Source organism: Saccostrea echinata, unplaced genomic scaffold (assembly GCF_033153115.1).
Source record: "Saccostrea echinata isolate AGI-Se365-2 ecotype Australia unplaced genomic scaffold, CSIRO_AGI_Sech_v1 ptg000046l, whole genome shotgun sequence".
Lineage (NCBI taxonomy): Eukaryota > Metazoa > Mollusca > Bivalvia > Ostreida > Ostreidae > Saccostrea > Saccostrea echinata.
Genome location: NW_026889795.1, coordinates 1,954,947 through 1,968,634, shown reverse-complemented (window position 1 = coordinate 1,968,634; position 13,688 = coordinate 1,954,947). Strand labels below are relative to the sequence as shown.

The following is a 13,688-nucleotide window of genomic DNA, read 5'->3' as shown; positions in this document are numbered from 1 at the left end:
GTACGTGTGAAATCTAATCTAATAATTCTACAATCAATTTATTTTAAAAGCTCCAGTATGGAAGACGCCACAGTCATGGCCACTCAATAAGGGTATCAGCATTACCAAGTTCTCAGGAAGTGACGTCCAGCTTAACTGTTCAACATACGGCTATCCTAAACCCAAAACAACGTGGTTTAAAGACGGAGATATGTTTCATGAAAAATTACGACATAAGGTTTGTAATTTTTTATATTGGAAATCTAATTGTTGAAATATGAAGATAAAATAATATATCTTTCATTAATATTATAAATTTTTGTTATTGTGATCAAAATCATCGAATGTGTTATTTTGAAAGTATTAATTTTAAGATAAGTGTTATTGTTATTAGTATGATTGAATTCCTTACCATCCGTAAACAGCAATCAATAAAAATATTGTTTAATATAAATAATCTTTATAGAAATATATTGTAATAAACATGATATAGAGAAATATAACCGTTATTCCACATAGTTAAGAAAATAAAATTTTTCCTCTTTCTTGTTTTGAATCAGAGTGCATTGCATTTTCTTTGATCTAACAAAACACGAATTTAATGCATTATTATACACCTTAATCAACATGTATCATACACTAAAAAATCAATTTTAGAGAGATAGGAATGAAAAAGTTGAAGATAACGAACAGTGACCGATCTCAAAACATCTACAGACAATACAAATCTGTGATCAGGGCATAAAACACGGATCCAAAGAAATTCTAGAGGTGGGATCAGGTGCCTAGGAGAAGTAAGCATACCCTATTGACCAGTCACACCCGAGCCCGAAGTATTGATCAGGTAGACGGAACACTCCGTATTCATTTTAGTATAAAAACAAAGGCCTAACAATTGGTATGAAACATACGACCGAATAATAGATTGTTTACAAGGTAATCATAACGACCACAGCATGTACGGAACGCCTACTTTAGACAAGGTTGTTGAAATCTCTGTAAAATCAACTTGTCAGTCAGTAATCTGCCTTTGTTAAAAAAAATTTTCGTTTTCAGAGCATGCTCTTGAGTATCGAATTAGTTGGGAAACATATACACTATACGCATGTGAGAGCAGAATATTACTATAAAAATAAGGAAAATTGATGATTGAAAAGCTGAAGTCATCTCGTTTGTCAAACAAGTTAGTTGTTTTGTGGTCCCTATCGTCTATAGTCAAATGAAACAGATGTGGCAATCTCTGTGGTATCTTTTATTTCAAATTCACTGGTATATATTGATTTGACATATGAAAAGAAGTAACTATAATTGTTAACTGAGAAAACGTCGTCGATATATCTGAATGTCGAGTTTAAGGCCACGAGTGATTTTATCTTTTCATGTAGAAATTTTTGAATAAACTCTGCTTCATTGGAATATAAAAAGAACTCGCCTTAAAAAGGAGCACAATTAACACCCATCGAAATTCCAATAACTTGTTGGAAGAAGTTATGAAGCATTAAAAATTAATAGTCAATACATTTTTGTCATATCTGAAGGAAAAACTAAAGCTTGAAATTTATGAATTTACCTTTGCAATCTTTATGAAATAAGTCCTCTACCAAAATTGTGAAATTCATGGCCCCAGGGTCAGGTTTTCTGGTGCTAGGGTGGGGCTATATAAATCATATAATGAAAGTGCATTATTTCTTTGAAAATCTTCTTATCTTTTCCTGGGTATTAAACAAACTAAGTACATAATTATGATAAGCACGAGTGCTTCTTCCATACTTGTGAAATTCATTGCCCCTGGGTCAGGTCTTAGGGCGAGCCTACATTGATAATTTAGAGAAAATGCATTAATTCCTTGAAAATCTTCTAATAATTATGATAAGCAGGGATACCTCTTCCAAAATTGTGAAATTCATTGTCCTAGGGCCAGGGGTTCTGGTGAAAAGGGGGGGGGGCTCTATTGATTATATAGTGAAAAAGGATAATTTCTTTGAAAATATTCTTCTCTGCTCCTAGTTACAAAGCAAAGAAACTAAGATAATAGTTATAATGAGCAAGAGAGCTTCTTCCAGTATTGTGAGTTTCATGGCCACTGGGTCAGGGGTTCTGGTGTTAGGGCAGGGCTCTATTGATTACATAGTGAAAATGCTTTAATTCTATTAAATAGTCCTGTCTGCACCTTGGTGTTGAGCAGGTACACAAAGTGCATGGTTAATATGATCAAGGGTGCTTCTTACAAAAAGTTTTGGTCTCAGGGTCAGGGGTTCTGGTGTTTCTCTTGGAGGGGGGGGGGAGGTATATTGATAATATAGTGAAAATGTGTTGATTCTTTGAAAATCTTCAACAAAGTGTTTAGCTATGATGATGAAGGTACCTCTTCAAATTTTTGAATTTCATGACCTGGGTCATGGGTTCTGGTGTTAGGGTAGGCTGTGTTGAATCTGTAGCGAAAATTCATTATTTCATTGAAAATCTTCTCTGCTCCTGGGCATATCGGAAGCAAACAGTTGAATAGTTTTAATGAGCAAGGACATTTTTACCAGATTTTTTAACATTTGGTCCTGACCAGGGCTCTATCTAAGATTTGTATTCTAGTGAGAAAATTTAATCCCCTTTGCCATTCACTTTTGATAGTTAATCACTGTACGTAATGCATTTGAAAGGTTAAAAGAATAAGTGAATTATGCAAGAATTTTTATTGTATAATACAAAAAGTACTTCTATAGTTTGAATGATCAGGTAGACTTGTATATAATATAGATAGATAAAAAAAAACAAAAATAACTTATCTTATTAATTTTTTCCTTCAAAGAGCAAGAGAGACAAATGTGAGAGGTTATGATATGGGTTAAAAATAGTACAGAAGCACTCATAGTTTGTTAATAGTCTGCATAGTGATAAATGGGGACAGATTATAACTTAATTTTTAAATTGTTACTGAATACTAGACTAATTATTTCATTGATCCTGATCATCCTATTTCTCTTGCTTTTGGGTAACAAAGCTTCATTTATCAGTTTATTTTATACTCTGGGATCCTCTAAATTGTTGTATTATACTCAGGTGACCGTTAAGGCCCATGGGCCTCTTGTTTAAAGTTTATGTTTTAAGATACCAGTTAAAAGTTTTAAAAATTTATTTTGCGTCAAATAAATTTTAGACAAAAGCTAGAAATGGTTACTTGAGACTCAAGGTTCTCCAGAAATCAGACACTGGAAACTATACATGCTTGGTCCAAAATTCAGAAGGCAGTATTGACTTTACCTTCCGTTTAAATGTTGTAGGTAAGATTGCATTTTTGTAAATTTCTAAAAAAAAAAAAAAAAAAAAAAAAAAAAAAAGAAACTAAGTAAATCACAGTAACAAGTATTAGCACTCAAAAAGCAAATCACAACTTTTCATTGTATTTTCTTTCAAGTTAATAACTACTGCGACAGCATAATATTAAGCTTAATATTAATTAGATGGCGTAAGTAATTGAGTGCATTAAACAACATATTTTTATCTACATTATATTCAGATTTCGATGACATATTAATTATGTGGATACATTAAATAAACTTACATTTAACGGTTTAAAGTAAAATCTTCTCTTGATGATAAATTCAAAGATACTGCATTTGACGAAGACAGTTATTGTATATTGCTTTAAATCAGTGCTATCATACAAGTTTTCTGAGTTATTCAAGTCTCAATTCTCTTATCTATTATTTTCGACAACAAATTAAGATAACTCTTAAATTTCATCTGTTCATTTCACATCATTTTTTCCGCAATCAATATTTGAATCGAAATCTCTTTTATGATATGATCTTTCAATTTATGTTTATGTTAAATTTAAAGTTTTTGTATTAATCTCATCCTAATTTAATTCTGTCAAATGATATGAATTTCGTACAATGTTTTATTTTAGTTCCTTTCGTGCAATGACCCAGAAATTGTGTTTGAGAAAGTACAAGTCAGTAACGCAGGGAAATATACCTGTACCATAGAGTATTCTACTACGTATTCTATCGAAGTAAAGTCTGCTGTTTTCTTGCTGACAGTAAATAAAGACAGAACTGTCACAAAGACCAAACCAGCAGCATCGATGATAACTTCAAAACCTATTTTTACAGATCCCAAGATGTATGGATTAGATGATGAAGAAATTTTCGGTAATGTGCTACTCATTATTTGATCAGAAGCACTTTTAAGCCTACCAATATTATTACAAAAGTAAATTTAAAAATCACTTGGTTTAGGAATTAGTCATAAAATAATCCCTCTGTTATAGTGAACAAACCATTGCATCCATTAAAAAGATTTATGCTATAGGTATGATCACTAAGTCTAAGACAAAATTATACATAGGTAAAGAAACAAAACATATTATTAGAAAAATCTGAAGGATACTGTAAATGGTTTGAAATCGGATGTGTGAATCATTTACCTTAATTATACGGGAATGAACTTTACCAATGGTATTTGTTTTAAATTGCATTTTATACATTAGTAAAACGCTTGAAAACATTGACTTACTCCGTAAAATCTTCTCAAGCTATCTTTCAAAATAAAACCATGGACTGTTTTATACAGACAGTAGATTTAAACATTGGATTGTTTTCCCTCTAAGAAAATTACAGATGTTCAAATTTAATCCCTGGTAGTTGTTATTACCACCCATGCAATTAACTATTCATCAGATTGACTTTGTCTTTTTATATTGATTTTACTGCGGATAAAAGAAAATCTGTTTTCATGCATTAAAAAATCTGCAAGAAAAGCATGCAAAAACTTTTGAATTGGTTGACGTTTTTAATTGGTTAGGCGAGGGACTCCGCCTTTTTAGCCCGGGGAACAGACGCAGAAATACCAAGTTTTCGCTGAGAAAAATCAATTCTTTTATTTGAAAAACATGAAAAAAGTGATCAAGCAGGACCTGTTGTAATGTCTTCATTGTTTCTGTTTTTTATGGTTTTTCTTTTGCATAAAGAATCTACATCTAGCTTCATTATAACTACATATGTAGGTATTCAATTTGGTAATCTAAGAATAAACGGTGCAATATATTACCGATATGTTTATGCAATGTACTATTTCTTTCTATTAAGCTAACTTTATGTATGAACAAAAACATTATTTTTTTTCCTTTTCAAAGGCAGTGGAGTGGATGAGAACTTTGATGATGGAATTCTTAGACCGATGTTCACTAATAGTCTATCCAACTTTAACTACAGTCAAGGTGTGGTTCTTTCTGTGTCTGATCAAAAACGTGATTATCGGACGCATATTTTGAATGAATGTCCAGTTGTGTTTAGCAATTAATGTAATCAACAAAAATGTATCATTCGTTGAAGTATTGAATGTCTTCGTTATAACTTTTCTTGTAAATTTAACCGAATACACTGAAAACTTGTTTCAAAAATATATAAAAGAGGATATAAACACATGTACTTTTGTTTCTACATTTCCAGTATTGGTTTCGTTTTATATTAATGCGTAAAATGTACTTAATAATTTCACTCGTCGTTCTTTAAATCATTACAGAAAGCATAAAATGTGGTAACGCCTTTTCAAAGAGATTTTTTTTGCTCAACATTTATATTTCCTACTGCATCTTTTTTTAAAAGATCAATTTCCATTTTTTTGTCAAAACATCCATTTTGGAGGACGACTGCTTTTATGAAATTCCGGGCTACCAAACAAAAATTTACTATAGTTTACTATAGTTAACTATAGTAAATATTTGATTTATTATAAAACTTTACTCTTGATTTTTTATTTGGGATTTAGAGACATAATAATTCTTATATTACGTATCAACGATGTATTCTTTAGAAATAATATGTGAATATACAAGTCATAATTCCTTTTAATATTAGAAAGTTTAATATAGGAATTTTAGAAAATGAAATACAAAAAATTGAAATTTATATTAATAAAACTTTGATTCACTTTAGTAAAAGCTTTGATTACTATAGTAAGACTTTGATACTATAGTAAACTATAGTTAACTGTAGTATTTTTTTTTGTTAGAGAAGGACCAATTTCCACTAAATAACAAAAGTATCCAGGACTCCCCAGCAGGAAAACCGGCCCATACAGATGAGGAAGGACTCAATTGACGTTATCTTGGGTCTGGTGGCGGGCGTTGCACTCTTGGTGGGATTGGTGGCTATTGTGGCGGTACTTTATCGATATCGTTTGAGGAGCTTAACAGTTACAAATTAACCTTTGGAAGATGGGGAATAGCGAATGTCTTTTTTAAGAAAATAGACTTTGAAAGCAGTTTTTGGGCCTGCATATAAGGCACACCGTCCATTTTTACAACATCGGTTCAATTTTTATCAGCATATTCAGTACTAAGAATACCTGTTTAAACAGGGCCAACCAAAATAGTATCATGTTATAAAAATATTCAAAGAAATTGAAACTAGGTGTAATAACTTCAATGTTGTTAGGTCACTTGAATTACTCTGATGACATTGTAATCTGTTTGTGTGCATTGCCTTGTGACATGCGTTGTTTGTTAAAATTTGAACATTTTCAGCTTGTTCTTTTAAACCGCTGAGCCAATTTCAATCGTGCAGGTGTGTTAAGGAAATAATCAAATATTCTGACTTGACTAAATTACTGATACAATATGACGTCATAGTAGGTGAGATGAAGAAAACAAGTTTTTTTTTATATTGGTACTTAGAGATGTAATTAATCTCCGGAAAATGAATAGAAACATACAAAAAATAACAAAAATAAAATGTTTTTTTTATTTGCTGTATCTGTCACTTGGATTAAAAGCTCCAACCTATGAAGTAATAACTGTTCAACAAATAACTTGAGACTTGATCATGTTGTGTAACGAGAATTTGGCTAAGACGTCATGTAAAAGGATACGTAAAACTGAGTTTAGAAGCTAATACCGTGAAAATTGTGTGTTATTCATAAGTATTTTAGGTTTGTTAAGCAGGTATGCTGATTTATTTTCATCGATTTTATCTTCTATTGAAGACAATCAGCTATTTACGTATCCCGGTCGGCCTTTCCTCTGTCATTCGTAACAAACTAACGCAAAAGAACAACTTAAGCTGTATACTTCAAAACATAATATTTGTACAGATCGAAAGCATGAGTTCTATAATACTAGGAAAGTGCTGCTAGCATCATGAGGTATACATGGTTTGAAGAAATATCTCGGGTTATTTGAATATAGGCCTAATGCAAAACATCTGTTAAGGTTTCGTGCAAATGTGTGGAATAACTATTTTCCCGGCCGGACAGCAGGACTCTAGCAGCATTTTTTAGGCATAAGAGATGTTTTTCAGCTACATTACTTATTAAACCCCGGGGAAGTGTTGTTTTGTTTACTTTTTATTAAAGAATATTTTCTATTAATAGCAGTCCCGTGATGACGTCGTGGTGGTGCACTTCTTGGCCTCTTACACCCTGTTGTCTTTATGCATATTCAATAATAGTTTATACTTTATCGGCGGCTTTGATAATTTATCAGACTTAAGTTTCTTTAAAAGTCTAAATTTCCCAGGAAAAGATTTTAATGTTCCCTTAACGTACCCGCCTAATTTTGGTGTATTTCATGTATGGGCAAAAGAAAAGAAAAATTTTAAATTTCATGGTCTTTGTCCCCTTGCGGCCTGAGTGGGGGGATCATAAAAAGGGGCACAGTTTCAACCTAAGTGGAAAAACACAGTTTGTAAGCACTATGTTGCTCTAAAATTTTTTGGTAGTATTTTTGTTGAAATGTCAAATAATTGGTATATAATTTTAGTAGTTGATTCAGTATTACACGCCACAATTTTTAATTTCCTTGTTATACAATTGAATTTTCAAAAGAGAAAAAATGTAAATTCAAATCAATTCTACTTGAAGATTAACATATATACCTTTGCAGAAAGAGCTGGCTAATAAAATAGATTCTTAAGGGAGTTTCGTCTTTTTTGTAATAATCCAGGTTATATTGTATTTTCCCAACAACGGACTAGATCAAGTATGACATGTATCCAAACAACTGTTATCATATACTGAAGTTATTTATCCTTTTAACTTACTTTACTCTTAGGATAAAAAAGAAAACTTCAGAATGCTTTTCATTCTGATTCGAATCTTTCAAAGATTTGTAATCGTCATGACTGAATATTTTACATAAAATTTTTGAAAAGAACATTTGTTTATATAGAGGAAAAGATTTTAAATTATATGTATATTGTTCATCTCTTAATGCATTAGAAAAATGGTATTTTTTTTGCGTGGTTTTAGTAAAGATGCTTTTAAAGTCTGTTTATAAAGATTGGTCCTTGCTTAACGTTACCAAAGAATATAAGAAAAAATGTCAAAATTAATAGTTAAATAAATAAACCTGTTTATCTGTAAAGTTATAATTAATTTATTGTCACGTGAGGTCCTCAACTATCTTCCCTTAACTAAAGACTATTATAAGTGTACATGATTTCAGATTTCAAAAGTTCAACCGGAAAAATGTATCATATGACATTCACTTACAGTAAGGAGCATTAAAAAATAAACAAGGTCAAAAAGGATTTACATGTAGACATTCCGAACAAAACGTAATTGCGGCTTTCTTCATATTTAAATGATTTGAATTTTTTTTTTTTACATTTATCATTATGTTACCTCCACAACATTTATTAACCTTGTTGCTGGTGTGTAGAATCTATCCTGCATTACCAGTGGATGGTCAAAAGATTAACAGAGGTAAGTACTATCAAACACATTGTTTAATTTTAATTAAGAATATGAAATATAATCAATTACAATCTATTTTCAATGTGCATTATGTAAATCATATACGGTACCAATTTTGATGCACCGTATGTGCATTTCGACAAATTATGTCTCTTCAGTAATGATCATGCCGAAACGTTAGAAATCCAAAATATTTATATAAAAAAGACTTTGAAGAGCTGAAAAAAGGTGCCAAAAACTGTATCCAAATACGTCATAATTTCAGATTTCAAAAGTTTAACCGAAAAATGATCATATGACATTCACACTTACAATAAGAGGCATAAAATAAATAACAAGTTCAAAACGTATATAGGAAAAACGCTGACATAAATGAGACACTGGTAGTTGAAAACCCTGTAACCTTATTTTTATTTGCCAGTAGCCTGTGATCGTACTCAGATAATTCTCTTCCGTTCCGAAATCAAACACAATATGATGGTGATTGTGAACTAAGGGAAGTTGACAAAGAAAAGACGAAGTCATCCCGTTTGTCGTATTGTTTAGTTGTTAACTGGCCATAAACATCCTTCTTCGTCAAAGGTGATGAACATTGAAATGTCTCTTGAAGAAATTTAACAACGAATCAAATGAAACATATTGGTCTTATTGTGTGACTGTTGATATTGAATACGTGTTCGTCTTAGTGTACTCTTAAAAGGACTAATCACATTTACGATAAAATATCGTGGACTTGAAAGATGTCCTTCCTTATTGATGTGGTCGTTGCAACTATTAAGGGACCTAGGCCCAGTTTTCTGATCAACTGTTCCTCTGCTTGTCTATGGAATAGAGTAGAGAGAGTAGTGCTATTTGTGTGACGGTAAATCTTTTTTTTTCAAACCACTATCCATTGAAAGAATAGAAGTCAAGGGAATTTAAATGTTTATAAATATGTTAAAGACCCCTTATTTATTTCAAACCTGTATCCGACATTCTTTTGATAAGTTAATGTTTGATTTCCCCGACATAAACAAGTTCACAAATTGTGCATTCAATTTCACAGACTACTGCAAAATTCATGACTAGGACATCCATCACAGAATTGATCATTGAAGTATACTGGTTTCTCAACTGAGATCCTATATTCACTAATGATATACACCAAACAAGTTAATACAATTAAAAAAGAGAAAATCTATCACAGGATTTCAAAACTCCAAAATAAATATGCCATGTACACCTATTCTTAACAGCCCCAAAATGGAAACCCAATTCTAGACCATACAATGGAGATAAAAAGATTGCCACAACATCAGGAAGTGACATTAGAATGAGCTGTCCAGCATACGGGAACCCTAAGCCAGCAGTAACATGGTACAAAGAGGAAAGCCTGTTTGGTGCTAGCCAGAGACCAAAGGTATGAGATTACGAATTACAGTATAATTTTACTCTGCTTTGTTTCAGGGCATGGGTAAGGGATTAAATTTTAAACACTGCCATTAAAGCTGCAGAAAACTTTTTTTTTAAAAAAAATCCTACAATACGTTATCGGGTTAATATTTACAAATACGAGGGTTGTTCGGGAAAAAAAACGTGGACAAAGTTGTCATTGAAAATTAATGCGTTCAATAAGCTGGAGTTTTCAGCAAACGTTATTTATTATAAAATCTCAGTACATCTTAATTTTTTGATAAAATATAGACAAAAATAATTTTTTATAGAGGATGTTGAAGTAAAAATTAAATGTGTGGTCCAAAATTCAGAGGGCAGCCTAGAATTCACGTTCTTTGTGGATGTTAAACGTAAGCGTATATATGTTTTCGTTAGTTCAGAATGTACAATTTACTGTCTTGAATTTGATTTTTTCCATAACAGACAGCGATTAAGCAAAAGATTATCATAAAGAAGACTATATATTTGAGAAACAGGACAAAAAATTTGCTTCCGTTTCTTAAAATGATATATATCAGTCTATTTACATTTAGCAATCCCGTGGCCACTAGAGTTGGAGGAGCCACAGAATGCCACAGTGATGGAGGGAGAAAGGGTGGTGTTCCGATGCCGCGCCTTGAATGACCCAGATGCCACCACTGAGTGGATGAAGCGGGACACTGACGGTGATTCTGCAAGTGGATTCGATACAAATGTATGTGTGTACTTAACCATATCACCGCACTACTCAATATATAAATAAATGTAAAGAAAAATAATCCACAAGTTTGTTACCACTACGTGACAAATAAATTGCAGAGTAACATCAGTATTAGAAATTACCAATCTGGGAATTGTCTACACCTTTTGAGATTGTATACTTAAATGATTTTCCTTGAAGCTGTTCTGTAGCTTTTGTATGGATAAAAAATCTTTTAAAAAATATTATTTTCATACTGTTGCCAAGTAATGTCTTTAGTGCCTATAATAAATATGAGACCTATCTTCTATCAATAGTCTATTATCTGATTTAGCACTTTCTTAAGATAATTTTCTTGGGCGTCTATTGTTCTCTGCTTCCGCGAAAGAGCGGGGGCTTGAATCTCATTTGTCGGTTTGTCTGTCGTCGATTTAGCTGTCCATCCAGCTGTCTGTCAGTCACAAAACTTAAAAACTTGGTCAAACTTTTGAGTGAGGGAAGATAGGGCTTTCATATTTCACATCTGCATATATGTCACAAGACCTTTCAGAATGAATAATTATTTTTCACCCAATTACTTAAAAACTTTTACCTCCTTTTCAGAAATTTTAACTTAAGTAATAACATTTGAATGAGAGAAGATAGGGTTTTCATATTTCACATGTGCATTACGTAAGAAAAGACCTTTTTGAATATACTTTGATATTAGACCTCATGGTCTTGACCTTGAATTATGATTCTAAAAATAAAAAGGTGAATATAACAGTGATTAATCTCAAAGAAATCTATAAACGATACACATCTGTGAAGAGGGCATAAAACGCGGACTCCTGGAAACTCCCGAGATGGAATCAGGTCGGTAGTAGAAGTTAGCATCACCTGATGACCGGTCACACAGCCCTATGTATTGATCAGGCAGACGGAACATTCCGTAGTCAAATTCAGTATGAAAACAAAGGCCTAACAATTGGTATGAAACACGTCATCCAAAATACGACCCAATGATAGCTTATACGAGTATTTGCTAATATGATCATTAAAACAACCATAGAATTGTTGATTTTAAACGAGGTTGTTGAAATTCCTGTAATATCAACTTATCTGTCAGTAGCCTGCCTCGGTTTAAAAATTGATCGTACTTGGAGCATGCTCTTGAGTATCGAATAACTTAGGAGATGTAAACACCAGATGCAGGTTATAGCGGGATATTATTACATAAAGAAGGAAAGTTGATGATGGAAAACAGTTTAGTTGTTTAGTTGTTAGTTGGCCATTATCCTTTATATCCTTTATAGTCAGTAAAACATCCAAATATGAAACAGATGTGGCAGACTCTGTGGTGTCTTTTATTTCAAGTTCACCGTGATATATCGAGTCGACATGTGAATGGAAGTAATTTATTATTTAATAATACATGTATGCAATACCTGTGACAATACCTTTCTGAATGTACTATTGTTTTTTTACTCTGACCTTGAACATTGATCTACTCTTCAAATATCTTAACCTTGGCCGAAGCTTTTGTACCGGAAAAGATAGGCTTTCACATTTTACCTGTGCATTACCTGTATCAAGGTCTTTCCAAGTGTACTGTGAATTTTTACTTTATGGCCTTGAAGTTTGACCTACTTTAAAAAAATACCTTGTTGCTAAGTTGCCCCTGAAGATATTACTTTAAAAATATATAATTTTTTAGCATGATGAACAGACAACACAGTTCTCATATGATAATTGGTTCATTGAACCTCAACCAACAAAACCCCTAGAGCGGGGGATCACAATTCTCTCAATTTGCTTCTTATGATTCAATTTTGATATCCTTTTTTTGGATTTTTTTTTTTTTTTTTTTTTAAATTTTTTTTTTTTTTTAGAATTTTCTAAGCAGTGGACCAGAAATGGTTATTGAGAATGCTAGGACAGAAGACGCTGGAAAATACACATGTCTGGTAGGGAATTTGTTTGGGATAAAGTACACTAATGTCTGGCTGACAGTTAAGCATACCACCATCACCACATCATCAGCTTCTACAAACCCCGCCAACAAAAAATCAAAAACTACCACCATAACAACTACAGAGCAACCAACAACTTCAAGTCCTGTGATACCATATTTATTTTTAACAGGTATCATAAGTGAAAAATGTCTTGATGTACTATTCACTGTATTAGCATAAAATCCTAGATTTTTGTTTCACAACTGTTGAAAACTACGGAAAATTAATTTTTTTCAAGTAAGTGATCATTCGGCGTATCATTTAGATGTGTATTTATATATTCTTTCTTCACTTTTTCATGCAAAAAATAGCACGGAAATGTTTGCACAAGTTATATAACCTGAGAGAATGATTTATTACATATAATAAGCATGTTTTGAATTTCCCGCAGAGTGCTTCTTCTCGAACTTTTTTTTTCTTCAAATGAAATGTAAAAGATGAAGATAAGATAGTTCTGCTTTAGAATTGAGAGAAAGTTGATTTGTTTTTATTTGTAAAAGACTGTAAGTAACCATTTAAGAAATATCTTAGCTACTAGCCAACATTTCGGTGGCGAGGCGATTTTATTGACTAATTATCGAAAGTTCGCTCTGATCTGACTCTTCAGGAATGTTGTTAGATGTTTGAGATGTTTCTCTTCACACAAAATATATGATATTCTTTCCTCTTGACAGGAAATTTAACCAAAAAGAACCAGAAAGACAGAAACACTTCTCTCGCCTGCCAGAGTCTTCTAAAGATCAATGAGGAAAAAGTTAATCTGCAGAAAAGGACGGTGGACATTCTGGAGGAAATGCTTATTATACAAAAACAGAAATTGACACTTTTGCAAAAATCGCTTACATGCTAATCCACATACTTTTCTATACTTCATTATCTTTTTATGTACATGAATTTGTAGAGAAAGGGAC

At 32.2% G+C, this 13,688-nt stretch overlaps 1 protein-coding gene across 1 annotated transcript; it reads left to right on the top strand.

Moving 5' to 3' along the window:
- The first annotated feature begins 8,591 nt into the window (after positions 1–8,591).
- On the top strand, positions 8,592–13,627 carry LOC133201937 (fibroblast growth factor receptor 4-like). Its single transcript, XM_061337725.1, has 7 exons — positions 8,592–8,679; positions 9,906–10,069; positions 10,117–10,123; positions 10,374–10,454; positions 10,638–10,798; positions 12,655–12,907; positions 13,452–13,627. Exons 1-7 carry the CDS (start codon positions 8,592–8,594, stop codon positions 13,625–13,627), a joined length of 930 nt encoding a protein of 309 aa, XP_061193709.1.
- The last annotated feature ends 61 nt before the right edge of the window (positions 13,628–13,688 follow it).

Bases quoted from the DNA above. Each gene is read 5' to 3' on its own strand.
- LOC133201937 (XM_061337725.1), top strand. From the start codon at position 8,592: ATGTTACCTCCACAACATTTATTAACCTTGTTGCTGGTGTGTAGAATC. The intron at 8,680-9,905 runs GTAAGTACTATC...TATTCTTAACAG, and splicing joins TGGTCAAAAGATTAACAGAG to CCCCAAAATGGAAACCCAAT. The intron at 10,455-10,637 runs GTAAGCGTATAT...ATTTACATTTAG, and splicing joins GTTCTTTGTGGATGTTAAAC to CAATCCCGTGGCCACTAGAG.